General features: G+C 37.5%; 1 protein-coding gene across 8 annotated transcripts in view; it reads right to left on the bottom strand.

Annotated features, from left to right (window-relative positions):
- The window catches only part of PPP2R5E (protein phosphatase 2 regulatory subunit B'epsilon), a 78,052-nt gene that overhangs the window by 11,930 nt on the left and 48,658 nt on the right, over positions 1–17,464 (bottom strand). For all 8 annotated transcript variants that reach the window (XM_054201394.1, XM_054201395.1, XM_054201392.1 and 5 more), the window contains 2 exons: positions 5,513–5,614; positions 3,664–3,756 (listed from right to left, as the gene is read on the bottom strand). In XM_054201394.1, the coding sequence (XP_054057369.1) occupies positions 3,664–3,756; positions 5,513–5,614 (195 nt within the window). The remainder of the gene's footprint in view (positions 1–3,663; positions 3,757–5,512; positions 5,615–17,464) is intronic.

Below are 17,464 nucleotides of genomic sequence, written 5' to 3'. Positions count from 1 at the left end.
GTACGAGCTTTCCCCTACCCCTTCTTCATCTTTTTTGACACCACAACATTAGCTATTCTGGCAGACATTTGGAATAAGTTGGAAGGTAAACTTAATTTGAAAACAAAAAAAAAACCAACCAACCAAAAAAACCACAAAACAAACCAAAAACAAAACCAAAAGACCCCAAACCCCTCACAAATGCACAGAAAATAGGAAAGTTTAAGGTAGTAAACATAAGCAATCAGTATCTCTTGCACGAAAAGAAAGTAACTCAAACAGTTCCTGTCTTGCGAGAAAAATGAAGACAGTTTGCCAAAGAGGTCTTACAAGTGTATAAGGTGCAGTCAGAAAATTATTACGGGAATCATAGAAACCCAAATTATCTTGGATTCACAAATAGATATATTATAAATACCTATTATAAGTAGATATGTCAGTGTACGTATACTACATGATCTCTGTCAAACTGCTACACGACTTGGAGGAGGTGAAAAAGAAAAAAAGACAGAAAAAGATGATTAAAAGTTGGTAAGCTGTCTGGGACTTTGCTTTCTAATATCCAGGTTTAGGACTGGCACGTGTTCTTCTTCATTGTTTTGGATGCATCTGTAGCTTGTAATGACATCCCACTATCTTTTCCTTGCAGTAGGAATCCGTGGTGGGAATTTCATGAGGAAACGATGAGGTTTGTCAGCTGCCCTCCAGAGGTTATAAAGACATTGCTTTGTTCAATTAGTTCTACAGTTAAACAAATAAATAGTCACCTCATCCTTCCCCAAATAGCAAATTTCACCCAAAGACAGCAAACAGCTGGAAACACTTATGTTTTTAATTTTCTTATTGGATTGCTTTTAGGAGCAAAATATTTATATTTCCAGTTCTCTTACACAGATCCTCTGTGGAAACATTGCTGGACCAAGACTCAGTCTCTCTTTTTTCACAAAAGAAAATGAAAACAAAAAGAAGGCAATTCTTTTGATATGTCCAATTTGTTATGGGGTTTCAACAATAAAGTCTTATTTTTATGGATAAGCTGCAAGACTTCCATAATGTACGTGACTATTCTGACACTAAACATACATCGGAAAAGGAAATAAATTTTCCAGAATAGCAACCTACATAACACAGACACTTGTGGATGTATTTGAATAGTATGTCTCTTAGCAACCACTGCCAACCATTTCAGACTGTATATAAGCAGGCTTTACAAATGAACAGCTACACTTGTTAAGTACAGCATTTTATCAAAACATACAGATGAAAGTCAGAAACACATCTATATTCGAAAAACAAAAGCAAAAAGCAAGCAAACAAGAAAAAGCTTGAAAAATGCTCATTAAAAAAACTGAATCATTTCTTCATAGAGGCATTCTTACTGCCAAGAAACACTTCACGAAAGGTCCTCAAATTTTAAAGAAACAAATTAATTTAGAGAGAAAGCTGATTTCAAAGCCTGTCACACTTACGTTGTCAGCATCATGAAACACCAAACTTGCTTAATGTTCTTAAGCCTCAAATTGGTTTTCTGTGTAAGTGATCTCTAGTCACAGATGCTTAGGCATTACTCTAGACACACTGTAACTACAAGAAGGGGAAGGACTGCCCCATTCCTACAGGCCAAACACAAACACTTCTACACACAGAAACATACCTACTTGCATGTATATATAAGGCTCAACAGACCTTTTTACAGAAAAATGTGAGTCTTGACTGGATGGACTGCGCATAGCAATATATAAAAGCACATCACCTAACCATGCAGCAAGAACTTATGAATTCTTAGAATTCTTTTGAACTCTTAATTGTTGTATCATGCTTTTTCAGATACGTAGGTTTCAAAATCTCGTTATTTCCCTCTTTCAGTAGATGACCATTCTTTCATTTAGCAGACTTATTAAAGACTAACAGAATTAATTAAAAATATATATATATATCTCCTTGTTTTAGACCCATTCTCCTGTGCCAAATTGTAACAGGTTTGAAGGCCTTGAAAGGGCATTAGTGGGATACCATCAGTGATGACCAAGTTCAGCAGCATATAACAGGAGCATCTAGGAACTATTTTCTCTAGATTTTGAAGTAGAACACGAGCATTCCTTCTAATGCATTCCTGCTATATCTAAAGAAAATAAAATCAATCTGGAAAAACCTGTCAAGGGTGATTACCCGCCCCACATATTCTTCCATCTCCACCAGGTACTGGATGAACAGACTGGTGCACCCTCTTGTTCAAATGAATATTTAGATGAACAAAAGGGAAACTCCACCATATAGATTTGATCCAGATGAAAAACGCTCTTGTTTTTAAGATGATGGATAAAATAAAAACATAAGTATATCCCATTGCTTTGGTAGGTTGAAGGTCTTGTGATACTAAGAAGGAAATTGAAGTCCCTTCTTTCAATCTTCAAATTTAAGGACAGAAATTGCTCTCTTAGCTATGTTTTTCACGTATTCTTCATATGAATAACATAGGACAGTAAAAGCACTACTTTTATTGCCTGAGCACTACAGAGAAAAATAAAAACTACATGACAAAGGGGAGAGAAAGGTCTTCAGAAATGCTGAGTATCTCCTGCCACTTCTAGTTTAGCTTTTATTCACACCTCAGCCCGTAAGAAAACTCCCTTTTCTAACTAAGTAGGAATCATTCTAAATTTCCCTGATGTCAAAAGCAAGCTATAGACTGCATTGAACACAAAGTTCTTTCTGACTTTGCAGTTATACGAAAATTCACAATGGGAACAGAAAACACAAGACAGGCCTATTCCTGAAAGCTAAAGACAAAAGTCATAGCTGGAGTTTCCTGGCTTATCCTGGAAAACAACTTCCTTCAGCCACCTCTGTTCCAGCATTGTCAAGGCCTGGATGAAAATTACTCAGTAGAAACTACAATAGTTGGTCTTCTCAAGTGAAATAACGAAGTACACAAGAAGTCTAGCTTGTACACAAGGAGGAGAAAGACAAAAAACGTGTAAGACACCTGACTACCAGCTGACCAACTGACAGAGGCCATTTCTTCCATTTAGCCGTAACGATGGCAAGCAAACCACAAAAATAAAGCTACCCATTCTTTGCCAGTGTTGTTTACTATTGATGCTAATTCTTCTTCCATGCTTTTAATAGAGCTTGAACTTTATACGGCCTTTTGATTTACTTCCTCCCTGATGACTACAGCATCACTGTTTTCAGTACTGGGCTGGGAATAGGTTTGTTAATGAACTTCTGCCCCTGTTGCCAGCTCTCCAGCAGAGACAGAAGGGAGAAATATTCTCCCCTTCCAATAGAAATATTTTAACAATATTAAGACACATTAAAACTGGCGTTTAAGTAGTCTCTGTAGATAGCATCATTTTTAGACTACTTGATAGTAAACCTTTCATTTTTTCAACAGTTACTGTTTCAGCTCCCTCTCATAACCAGTAAGTCAAATATTTTGATTAAGGTATCAAAATTGGAGCCAAACCAACTATTTTGTATATCTATAGCAACAGAGACTGACATAAAAAACACATACGCATATTTCCCCTACCTCCATAGATTGAAAACTTTCATTGTATATGCTTGTTTAGTCTTTTTCCGTTGCAATTAAAGTTACACTTTCGAATTCTAAATAAAATCTCTTTAAAGAAATTTTTTTCAAAAGCAAAATGAAGCCTTAAAGAAAACAGATCAGCTTACCTGCAATACAAATTTCTGATCTATGTACTTTTTGGCAATGCTGGGCTGAAATTCTTGGCTTTCCAAAAATCGTATGAAAAACTCGTATACAAGCTGCAAAAGGAAAAAAAAATATCCACGGTTTAGTTTATGACTTGATTACTCTCTATATTTTTAAGTATTTCACTAAAGTCTTTTGCTAGAAAATAAAATACCTATTTTTCCACAGAACAAAATGATTAAAAAAATGAAAAATATTTTTCTTTTTCATGAAATCGCTACCTTAGAGTAAGAATTCATTACATGAGCTTTTTAAGCTAATTTTGCTTATTTAACTCCAGTCAGACATTTCATCACCAACAACAGGCATTGCCATCTTGTAATGCTTGTTATCGTCTTGTAAAGCTTCCTAGAATAATTGGAAAGCACATTTAAACTGCCCTCTGAACTGCTGAAGTCACATCAAATACAGACATTACAATTCTGAAAGAGTTGGTGAAACAGTTGGAAATACTTAAATTAAATTAGAAACTGCTTAGAGTAGCATTCTACTACAACTTGAAACATAGAAGAATAATACAAACTGCAATTTATTCAGAAGTTTCTAACTTAACTGTAAAGATCAGCCTCGCAGCTGGAGAAAACCCGCTTACTTTCATGCAATTCCATCTGCCTAAACTATTCAGTGGGACAGCAACAGACTTTTCACTTAGTGGAGAAAAAGAGGAGTACAAAAACCAGGCAAAAAGGAAGTGAAGTCAAACAGGGACTGCTGTGGCCTCCTAAGACAGCAACTCTGACCTGTCACTGATCAGGTGAGAGAGCAGCTAGCAATTCTCTTTGCGGAACCTTTTAAAGAGCAGCTGTTGAAAACTTTTTGCTTTCTGACTTCAGTGATTATGAGTACTGATAATGAAAGGAGAAAGGAAGCTATAAATTACATTTTAAAATAATTTTAAACTTTTTCATGCAAACACCAATATGCTGCAATACTACTGCTGCCGCTGCTCTATGTCAGTGTTCTCTGACTTCTAAAAGGAAGCAATAGGAAATCAAAAATGGGGAGAGAGGTTTAGAAATATGACATGTAAAAAGTGACAGCTTACATAACTGATATTAAATCATCAGGAAATCAATTTCATCAACTCCGGACAAATACTTTGGTGCATTTCTTCCTGACAATGGTAAATCATCTACTGGCTAAGAAATTCCATCATTTCCATGTAAATTATGACTTCTAAAACTACAGCACTAGTGTCAAGGAACATAAGGTAACAGACGTGTTATGCCTCTGCTGTATCCAGGCAGGCAGAGCTGTTCAGAGCTGCCTTGAAGCTTTTAAGATTCTTATTTTTTGTGAAATTTAAATATAAATGAAATGCATCCTGCTACGAACACCTGAAAGCAAACCTCGACCGGGGGAGAGGAAGCAGACTTAGACAGGGATGTAACTTCTCATTCATTTTTCTGATCAGCTGCCAACACCTATGTATTTTTGTATGAAAATTAACTACGCTTGGTAAAGAAAAACTGCTAGCAGTATCATACCCGAAATGCTCTTGCTGAAGTTGCTGAAAAACACTTGTGCATCAGAGCACTTTGGAAAGCAAAATAATTTTTAAATCAATGAAGGAAGACAGGAATATGAGGGACACCATCAATACATTTTTGAAAGAAAGCTTTAATATTTTGCTAATTTCACAAAGTACTCTCCTGCGTTCGCGAGTGCTATATTATAGCCATGAACAATATTAACAAATGTTAGTGTCTTGGAGACTAGTTCTTATTCAAAGGTTAAAAAAAAGCTGAAAAAGTTATTAGATACATTAAGCAGTGAAAAGTATTTCTTCTGAGAGAAATGATAAAAAACCTGTAAATGTGGCCATGATGCCTCCAAGGTGGGCTCATCTTCTTCTGGATCAAATTCATTGCTGTCACTAGGTGGGAGAGTTCTGAAGATATTGCAAGATACCTGAAAAGTGAAACAAAGAAAGATGAGATCTGTTTTTCAAATAGGCACTAGATTTCTGGACTCTGTATGGCTATACCTAGTCTATCCTCCATCACATAAGCAGTATTTCTTTTGCCTGCTGTCTGACAAAGTTCTTAAGTAACAGCAACCTGCCTTGGCTTTCCCTTCTCCAAGTCTTTTTGTTTCTTCTTTCCGCTGGCACCCAGTCTGCCACCATTTCTGTCCACCACATTCCAGATGAGCCCACCAACATGTTATTCCCAGTCCTGCTGGGCATCAATGGGCTGAGAGCCACAACTGTTTATGAGTTGCAGGGAACACCATCAACATGCATTTACAAGTGTTCTCATACAACACTTGGTTATTTCCCTTTACACAGGGAAAACGTTAATATTATCTGCTTACGGTCTCATCTCTCAGCACTTTTTAAGAGTTGCCAGTGCTATTCACACGATATGCCTGGACACCTCATGCCAAGTACAGAACTTGGTACTAAATGCAAGCAACAAATAGTATTTGCTTGACACTTAGCCTACATTTTATTTCATGGTTGGTTCACTTTGCTTAATCTTATTTAGAGGTATTTTGCTGAGACTGCTTGGCTTTGTGAGGTTCATGCTATCAGCAAAGACTGAATCGAAGTGCTTTCCAGGGTTAATTATAGTGCTGAATGGAGTGTAGAGCTTATTATGCAGCAAATCTGATAAACTGCAAACATGGTGTAGGGCCTTTTCTGCACTTCGAAGGTGATGTGCCTTCTTTGCACTCTGCTACTTCATTTGACCCATCTCTAAACTGGGTAATCAAACAGCTGGGAAAAGCAGCATGTTATCTCCTAATCACATCTATACATGATGCCTTCATAGTAGTTCAGACAAACTAAGCTATTTAAGAAACAAAACTAGTATGTTCTTCAACACCCTCGTTTATTTTTCCAGCCTTTTAAAGTTAGTCTGTAAAGTGTATTTTCAACATGTTGGCAATTTAGTAAGAGAGGGTACTTTAAAGCCAAGAGTTTAAATACAAACCAAATACTGAAAAAACCAAACTGAAATAGAGTGAAGTTTTAGAATTTGCAAGACAAACAGAACAGATTCGGGTACTGCATAAACAGAAATATGAAACAACAGAAAACTGTAGGAAAGCACAGGTGGAGCACAGCAGTGAGGAGTATTCACTGAACGCGAGGGACAGACAAAAGAAGAGTAAGTAAGGCAAACCAGTGAGCATAGAAAAAAAAAGAAAAGAGGTCACATGGGTTTCTGCTTGGACTTTTTCCTTCTTGCCACAAGAGGGTGTATTTTACTACAGTTACAGTAAACCAGACTTTTACAGAAGCCTTCACTGTATATGTAAACCTCATGTTTTCAAGCTGCATGGCTTTCAACCTTAACAGACACAACACTTCTTATAGCCTGTGCTGACACATACCGAACTCTGCTTCCCCTGGATGCATGCCTGCCAAGTGATTACTAACATTTATTAGGAGATACTTTTTTTTTTTTTACCCTCTCTTCCCCTGACTCATTCACTTTGCTCCAGAGCTCCTCCGTGAAAAGCCTTTTCTAGTCTCATAAGGAGAAGTCAAATAACTACTCCAGGAATACAGACGTTATAATTTGTCTTTCCTCAAGGATTCCTGAGCTGCTCCTTCTACTATCCCTGATACGAAAAAGCAGGGAGAGGAGGAAAGTGATCAGAATTAGCAGGACAGAGATCTTTCTGCGTTAGAGCACAGGGCAAAGAGGGTAGACAGCCCAAAGGATTCCTAAGTAAAAGGGGGAAACGCACCTATTGATGCCTTGGATCTGAACACCTGGGATTCTGCAATACTTACTGAAGCATTTTTGGTTAATGCTTCACATTCGAAAATGTCAGCTTTCTCAGGATTTGGACCAAAATAGGGAACTAGCAAAACCAAAGGCATTCCGCAGCTATTTTTTTTCCCCTGCTTTAAACTTTATTTGAAACAAGAAAGAAATTTTTCTGCAAATTTAACCATACATGAATTAATGAAACTTGTACTAACAGATCAGAGAAAACATAAGTATTTATCAGCTGTTGTGTTTAGAAACTGGAACAAACATTGAATTATGTCACAGACAAAACCTGCAAGGAAAAGTACCTAACTTCAGAATGAAAAGCTAAACTAAGACAAATTCCTGTAAGATTTAAATTAAGTCAAACCGAGCCTCAAGCAGTTAGTGCCAGAGCCTTAACAGCATGACAGAAATATGAAGGGTTCAGCAACAATTTGTTAAGTGCCAACACCGACACCTGAATCTTGAGCTTATAACAAAACCAGTATGATTTCCAGAGAGTGCCTATTAAAAGAAGGCCAGTCTCAAGGCAACTCAAAAGCAGTATTTTTGCATAAGAAAATTAACACGCAGGAGTAAATGCAATGCAAGTTACAATACGGTCCTAGCATACAGCTTGCTCTCTTTAATTTTCTTTTTTGCATTAGGAATAAAGATAAGCTATATGGAGCCAAAATGCAGATGTTCTCCCGAGAAGAACAGACAGAACGGATTATCTTTAAGTGATTTCCTCAGGTTATCATAACTTTAAAAGATAATATGTACCATTACAGTTACATTAATCACCACAACACAGCATGATAGCTCATTTACATGCAGTGTCAATTTATAGCATGCTTATCTAAATCAGTAGCCTCTGGGTGGCTAATGTTTATAAGCCTCTAAGGGAGAACCGAAGGCAACAAGTTCTTCCATGCATGAACTGCCCAGCTGTACATTAGAGACTGTGACAGCCACCACACAAAGATGGGAATACGCTACATCAAATCTAGAAAGAATAATTTTTCTCAGATAGGCATAAGGTAGCTATTTAGTATTTATCCCTGGGCTCAAGCAGCATGCCAGAATTCCTTCAGCTAGATAGCTGAATCATTTCTCTTCTGACCTCTGTTGGACAATCAAGCCAAAGGACATCCCTGCCAGCCTGCATATACAGTCCCTGATGATTCCTCTCCCATAGCCAACACAAATGACTATTGATCAATACCGACTTCAGTCTTCCACTGATAAGGAACGCCGCCAAGCCCAGATGATATTTTTGTAAAGCACTCCAGAACTCTAATATTCTAGAAAGTCGTATCATCACAGATCTCCCCGATTACATCCTCAAAGACATCTGCACGCTGTCCTCCATGGCTGTCCCTTTCAGACGCACACACCAAACTGGGTGTAGAAAAGCACATCACCGCTATGCAGAATTTGAACACCCAAGTGCCAGAAACCAACTTAACAAATCAGCAAAATCTACCCGTCAGCATTAAATTTAAAATTTCCAAGATCAAGCTGGAAATGCCAAAATGACAGATTTCTAAAGTGGAGATGCCCAGACATCTCGAGGCTCCGTGTCAGTGTGTCAGTCAGGCACAACTCCAACTAGAAGCAATACCAAAAAAAAGTTTTCCAGGCAATTAAAAGTCACTGTCAATTCATTAAAAGAGGAGGATAGGGAAGGCTGCTCTGATAATCCCACAAAGAATGAGCTGCAAGTTCTGAACAGATCTGACGACCGGTACCTGGTAATCTAGAACTATGAAACTGAATATACAGTTTAAAGCAACAAACTTCAAGAAAGCTCTGATTTCATCACCACGTTTATGTTTGAAATAACTTTTTAGAAAAGAAAGCACTAAGAGGCTTAAGTCTGGAGTCAGGAATAAATGTTTTGAGAAATCCTCTCTTTGTCCCCCACTGGAGCACTATAAAAATGACAACGCTGTAACAGAAACATTCACAAATTCAATTTCAGCTCAGCACTTCTGCTCTGTGCTGTTCGAAACAGAGATTTTTTTATCAGTAATAGTTTTCCTAAATGGAGCCTGAAATGAAAACAAACATACACGCAGGGGTGCCTAATACATTAGCTATATAAAAACAGGATAAGTGAATACCCAATTAGGGCACAGGGAACACCTGTTCTTCTATTACCAGTATGTGAAACCATCCAAATAAGCCCCATGTATATGTGAAATAGAAACCCAGTATCAACGTATACACAATGTTTAAACTATTGTGCATATTAACAACATACAGTAACAATAAAACGTAATTAAGCCATAATGTGAAGCCATGCTAACTGGCAGACAATAATGGCCCCTGGAACAGACGATGCACTTGTCCTTCTGAAATGTATCTGCATATGCGGTTTTCTTAATATTGTTTATGGATTTACATATTTTAGAGCCTGAAATGACTACCGTAGTCACTCAGCCATAATCTCTCTATATAACCCATTGAATTGTTCCCAGAAGTTTGACTAAAGTACATCTTACAAAAAGAAGTATCTAATTTTATCTTAAAAGATTATAAATGATTCCACCAGCTCTCTTCTCCTGAAGTTGTACTGCTAATTTAACTACAGGACTGCTTCTGATTTCAAGGGTGAATCTGCCTGATTCTCCTTTGGTTCTCATTAAACCACCGGATCTCTTCTACATCTGTATATATATTTGCATATGCAGTATGTGTCTACTTATATATAGGTATTTTTATATAAACATGACACCTCTCAACCTCTGTGCTGCTAAATGGAAAGACAGACCTCTGAACCCAGACAGTTGCTGGTTTCTTTGTTTGTTTTTAATCCTGTGATTATTTTTGCTTCCTTTCTTTGAGCTCCCACCTGTGCGCAAGTATACTGGCGTGAGTTTTTTTCTGCATATTGCCATTTGAATTTACCAACATTCACTTATTTGAACAGTGCACTGTATCAGAAACTCATATTAAGATACTCAAGATACAATGCTCTGGTCCTTTTCTGCACCACCGCTTGCATGAATACAGTCTTTCAGGGATTCACATTACATGCCTTCTTTTTCCCCAGCATTTTCCCCATTTTTCCCCATTAGATTTGACTTGGCTGCATTAACATGAACTATGTGGGACTGCGAACACAGTCCACAATCCAGATCACAGGGAGGACAGAAAACAGTCTTTCTCATCTTTTCTTGACCTTTAAGTCTTTTAAAAAGTCAATCAATAATCTGCAAGAATTTAGCTCTTGATCAGGGCTCCTAAACTTGTTAGCTTACCATCACCCACTTCAGCAGTGGCAGCAGCTTCCATCCAATACACAGGAGCAAGCAGCAAAATTGAGATCCTTAGACTATGCTTTTGTTGGCAGAGAAGTGCAACAGGAGCAAGTTTGTAGAACAAAAGGGCTGGTGCTCAGCTGCAATGCCCACGCTATGTATATTTGGAGGGAGGAGTTTCTTTCTAGTCATCTCTTGCATTGAAGCCCATTAGCAAGTTGGAAAGCATTAGGTACACTCCTGGAGTAGACTTTTTGTCCAAAAGGAACCAAGTTTACAAACCCTAAGACTTCTCTATCACAAGCGTCAAAGTGGAGTGAGAACAAATGGGAGATGGACTTCAAGACCACGCTCCCAATCTGAGTTAGAAGCGCGAGCACAGCGCCGTGCCCAGGCAGCACCCCTGGGTACACCTTCTCACTGCTGGAAACCAGAGCTCTGAAATTCCACTCTAGGTCACCTAGACCTGAACCACAACAGCTTACTCTACTAGTAACAACCCCGTTCATCACTGTCTCCATGTAACTATGTTTTGAGATGATCCAGTGGAACAGTTCTGTATTTAATGTGTGTCCAGCTAATTCCATACAATACAATCTAAAAAAAAAAAATAAAATAAATCATAGCAGTATAGCAGTAATTCAAGTATCTTGGACAAATTAAAGCACAGTACCAGCAGAAAGAGCCCCTAAAGCAGGCACCAGACCAAGTGAAAGCCTGCCAATACATGAACTTGAACTCTAGACAGCATTACAAAACTCATACTGTCTCAGACTCCAAACTGAAGAACAAAAAAAAAAAAAAATTCAAAACCCAAGAAAACAGTCTCCCAGAAGATTCAAATTATGCACATCTACAAGACATAGTGCTTGAAAGGTTTTTCAGAAGATGACACAGCCAAAATTGGGGGTGGGGGGTGTACACTCCTTTAAAAAACAAAAACAAAAAAACCCCAACCCCTGCCCTCAACACAAGTATGTCTTGGAAAAAAACTGTTTTTCCAGTTTATTTCTTTGCTTCAGAGCTAGTCACTGTACGATTATGCAGATAAAGTCTGACAAATGAAAGGCCTATGTAACCAACAGGAGGAATAATGGATACAGGTAAATGTAATTACATACTGTCGGGAAAAATTATTAGGGACAACTACTGCAAAAGAAGCTGCCTCCAACTGATTTTTTGAGAGGAGTACAGAACATTGGAGCCTCTTCTGTTAATAAGCATTGTGGGTTTTGTACAAACTAGGTGCGTAAAGAATGTGAATAATAAAAAGCATCTAACAGAGAAATTTGGAAATAATGCATATAAGAAACCAAAGTTAGATTATTTTCTTGCTTCTACAGAATTGATAACCCTAAATCGATTCACACTAAAGAAACAAGAACAGAATTTAAAATACGATGTGATTTTTATCTATTTTTTCAAAACTTTGATAGCATACTTGTTCCATCATGGTTGCATGTACATGACAATTTTTAATCAAAGTCCATTTGGGGGGGGAAGCGGGGGAGTTGGGGGGGTGGGGTGTCAAAGGACACTGCATCTTCCTTTCAGCATTTCAGATGGTTTCTAAACAACCTGTTGAACTTGTGCCGATTGAGCTGAAGTTTAAGATTAATTCCTAATATTTTACAGGATTCCTAAATTAAATAAAATTCACAATAGAAAAGAGAAATTATTTGTCAATTCTTGTAGGAGTATATGATTTCATTTATTGCCCTTAAACTCAAAATGACATTCAGTATTATACATTTAAATCTAATACAAGAACCAACAGGAACATATGCACACTGTTTTTGCTAAATCAAAAAGGTAAGACTGAATATAGGTACACTTGCATAAAAATCTCTATCCAAGAATATTTTAACACAGAAAATCCTGAACAGGATGAACATTTAGCAAGCACGGTGGCATACTTAGCCATAAGCTATAGCTAAAGCTATAGAAAATAAAAAAATTCGTAATGCCTATAAAGTCTAACAGCTAGCAAGTGTCCTAAAAATAGGTTCCTTAACATGCTAAAAAATTCACGGCTTAAACAAGATATTCTTTACGTTTAAAAGGTCTGTAAGAAACAAACTCCTGATCAGACTCTGCCCTCACATCTGTTGAGACAAACCTGCAGAAAAAGGAATGCAATCCCTCGAGATTTATGTCAGTAGAAGAGAAAAAAAAATAATCAGAATCTGACCTTTCAAATGCAATTTTGGTATTTATTTGGGTATTCATTTAACCAAGTTTCTTTCACTGTGTTGCTCAACACAGCTTCTGAGCCACAAGACATTTAATATAATGTTTCATTTTGGCCATAGAGATTTCACTTTTATTTTACTTGATTTGTCATTACAGAAAAGAGAAAGACGACAACAGGAAGCCAAAGGCATTTCTGCACTTAAAAGAGAGCAGAACAAAGTAATACTATTTCATTCTAAAAGGCGTGTCTCAAAAAAGTTTCATTAGCCACCTCTTACCGGCTGTCAACCGCCCATGATGTTGCATAAACATCACGGTCAACGTCAGGGGTTGGGTTTAAAATTTTTGAAGAAGCAAACAGGAGAGCTGAAATGTTGCTCACCAACAAAGAGCTTTATCCAGATTTCTCAGTTTAACAGCTTGTCAATTTTTCTCATCCAATTTTTTAAATGAAAGAAATCCTTTTCCTCAATCTATGTCTTACTACCCAGAAAACACAAAAAGCTCTACTACATACACCCTTTAGGATACAACAGATAATAACAAACATTCATTTCATTCAACGACCATTGCTTAATCTACCAGCAAAATCAGCATCATTAGTTTAAGCCTCCACATTTTGCTCAGACAGGAACAAATTTTAGATTAAGTGTCCAATTATTGTCTCATGAAGCCATATTACTGGCATTTCCTTCTTAGCAAAGTGTGGTTTAATTGGCAAGGGCCTTTTTTCCTAAGACTAGCCTAATTCTAAAGAATGTCATATGCCCTTCTGAACAACACATCACACTGCAGGGGAAGCGCACTGAGCAATTCTCTCCTGAATAAATCTGTCCAGCTTATGGCCATTAGCACAAATCCCAAACTCTCTTCCCATCAACTGATATTGATGACAGTGATGAGGCCACTGCAAGCTTGCTTTGGTGGCCATTAGTAAATTCAATTTAATTTTATTTTTTCAAATAACCAGTAACATGCCAAACACTTGTGTATATATCAAGGTAAAGAGAGCGGTTTAAAGAAGCGGACTTGCACACAAGTTGACAAACAGCCAAGTGATTTCACATTCAACTATATACAAGATCATATCATATGCTCAAGAAAACAAGATGAAAACGTGTGACATTACAATTAGAGATTAAGGTTTTAATGGCACGAATTTAGGATGACTGGCAGTAAAAATACCCAGGAGTTGTTAGGCTGGCTACCACAAATGACTGTTTTTCAAACCCCTACATCATAACACCACTACGTTTTAGAAGTAATTAAAACTTTCAGAGTTTCTGAAGAGTTTTAGAGGCAACCTTTTTCTATCCTAGTATCTATAAAGCCAAATTCCTTTTGGGTCATGAACAGAGAACATTAATATACACGTACATTATAAAACTTCAAAACAAAAAAAAGGTTCTTCCACAGATATCACTTTTTCGGACATTTTAGATCATTACAAAAGCATTTTAGCCATTAATCCTTCTTTATAAATATTAGTAACTTTTTAAATATCAGCTTCAGACTGGTGCGCCTTTTTTTCTGCTGTGAAATGATGCTAAAACTCACAAAACAGCTTTTCTTTTTCTCCTCTTTAGAATACTTCATCTCCAAATCACAGTAGCCCAAAGGGCCAAGCAGGAAATACTAAATCCTGGATTCATAAACCCTAAATGTAACAGGGAGCAGACCTTGCAAAGGGACAAAGAACACTTCTGCGCCATTTTGATCAGTTTTAAGATACTGGTCTTTCAATCAAAATGCTCCCATGACAAGTGTGGCAGGCTGTCAATGGGGATGCTAATTTGGTCAAGACATAGACACTGCTGTTTTCTTCACTATCATGGCAGGTCAGAGATTGTCAACTCGACAGCTCCTTTGTGAACACAGTTGGAGACCTACATGGAAATCCTCAAAAGCAGATAAAGGTGGCAACTGCACTCATGAAGCCAAGTGGGTACAGTTAAGTCTGTCTCAGTATACGATTATGAGCACAATTCTGCATGAAACACGAACATGCACTTATTGCAAAGAACAAGTTACACCAAACATGATGCTTCAGCACGAAGTGACTAATGCTGTCTATTCACCAAGCAATATGTGCTGAAAACTTATTTTATATAATATTAGGAGTCCTAACTTTCCCTCTAGGACCTGTATAACTGCACTCAAAGTGATGGAGATGTCTTGCTTTTTATAGGCAAAGACCAGGAGGAAAAACAGGACTTTTACCAAATAGCCTATCCGTAAAATACAAAATACCTGCAATGCACAAAAGCCCTGATGATGTGGTTTTGTAGAAACACCACATTAGCATTCATTGGGATGACCAACAAAAATCATTCATGCATTTGCCATAGATTCACTCACATAAATTCAATAGCGGAGCTCATCCTGCTCACATGGAATTCTACCACCAAAGTTTTTTCCCCAAGATCACATACACCAAGAACGCTGCTGGCGATCACATACACCAAGAGGCACAATTAGGGTACACCAGCTTTCCAATTCTGAAACTGACTTTCCAATAGCTCACACCTTCAACACAGCACAGGTGTCTGTTGCAGGCTAGAGTTTCTTACAAAATTTAAAGATTACAACTTCCTCAGGAAATCCTTCAGGAAAAAATATGTCCACTTCCCTACTTAATTATGTGTCTTTTTATTTGTAAAAATCCAGGTTTGGGCAGTCAGGAACCACTAAGTAGCCAGATATAGGACTTGAGAATATTCTCAGTCCTCCGCTGTTTAGGTACCTTTGCACTGAAGAGAAAACAGCTCGAGTTCAGTACTGGAGCTCAAATGCAAGGCAGAAGAAAGTAAGATGAAGAAGGGCATGACACAATGAAAGGATCAGGGGAATACTGGAGAAGACAACAGCTTTGCACCAAAAATGAGCTAAGCTGAAACTGGAATTCCTGAAGCTCCATTAGCAAATATCTGTGAAATCCACTGGAAGAATTCATGCTATTATCTTTACTTCCAGTGACGACTCCGTATCATAGTTACAGACTATATTTAAGTATTTAAACAGTTTTGTGAATCAACATAAGTGACTGCAGGGAGAATAGGACATCACCAAAGGGGTTTTGCATCTCTTCTACAGTTTAAGTTCAGATTGCTTCATAGGGTATGATCTATGATTCAAACTGAACTTTATGAGCAGTTACAGATCAAATTCTTCTTTTTTCTTGGGGCCCAACCTACGACAACACTAACTTGCAGTCTTTATTCTACAAATCTTGCTACAGTAAAAAACTGTAACCAAAGTCAATGTGAGACTACAACCTCAATAACAGAAACACTAAAAAACAAACAAACAAACCAACCACAAACAACTAAATTCTCCCAGGAGGTGAGTCTGGAGGCATCTTCTACACACAGAAAAAGCAACCAATTTTCCTGAAGTTACCTGTCCATCAGTGTCCTGTCTATACAACGAGTGTGATATAATTTTTTGATCCCAAGGGGTACATGGGAGATTAAATTAACATTTGCAAACCATTTAGATACTACAGTGCAGCACCAGCAAAAGAATTCAGCAAAGAACTAATAATTCTGTATTCCGACTGGTATCTGAATGGTGCATTAGACCACATCCTGAACAAGCAACACAGCAGAATGAAAAGCAGTTCATTCAGAGATTGGTCCAGTACAGGAGGGAGAAAGGGAGGGTGGGGGAGAAGGAGAAGAATCTGATCACATAATTATAATCTTTCTGACAATGCATACACACAAAGAAGCCATATTAAAATTTTTCCATATACCCTTAATTCTGGTGTTTTTCTTCACTATTAACCCCTTGATGATTCTGTCACAATTTACAGCTACTTTTAAATATTACAGACAAGCAACACAGCACGTATCTGTGTGTCAGAAAAGAAATAAGGAACGTATACAATACCATGTAAAATCTATTCATGTTTTTCTTCTTACAGCATATAGCCAGTGGATTCCATGATCACACAGTAACATTAGGAAACCAACATCACCAAATCTATATTTAACTAATTGCCTTCTCTTTCAGGTAACAGGTTATAAGGGTTCCATATGCTAGTACAGAATAAACATTTTAAAGCAGTGATTGATTTTGCCAATCGCAATGAACATTCTTTAGCATATAGCATCTGGTATTGTTTCCATTTTTACACTGAACACATTATTATTTGACAATTTCTATATAAAAGGTATGGCTTTATCGTTGAGAAATCTTGCTCACTTTTAACGTTAGCTGCTATGAATCCACATAACACAACCAGGAAATTTTCACACTTATCCTATACAACATTTTTAGCATTTATTATTTAAAAATCGTAATCTGTGCACACTTTAAGCTATCTCTGTCTAAAGTACACACTTAAGAGCTTGGATAAAGTTCAAAGGAAGATAAGAAACTTGCAAAAATTATTCCATTATTTACATTGGAGGGGGAGAGGAAGGCAGGTGGGGGGAAGCGTGAGGGACTCTGATTTCATGGCTGCTGGCTTTCTCCATCAGGAAACAATCCAGGTTTCCTTTCACACACTTGTGACACTATAATCAACACCATCATCTACACGACTTTAATTAAGCATATATAAAAATTGTTATTTTTGTCTTTGG

The sequence above is a fragment of the Rissa tridactyla genome, chromosome 4 (genome assembly GCF_028500815.1).
Source record: "Rissa tridactyla isolate bRisTri1 chromosome 4, bRisTri1.patW.cur.20221130, whole genome shotgun sequence".
Lineage (NCBI taxonomy): Eukaryota > Metazoa > Chordata > Aves > Charadriiformes > Laridae > Rissa > Rissa tridactyla.
Note: the sequence above shows the minus strand (reverse complement) of the source record. Positions and strands in the feature narration are given on the sequence as shown.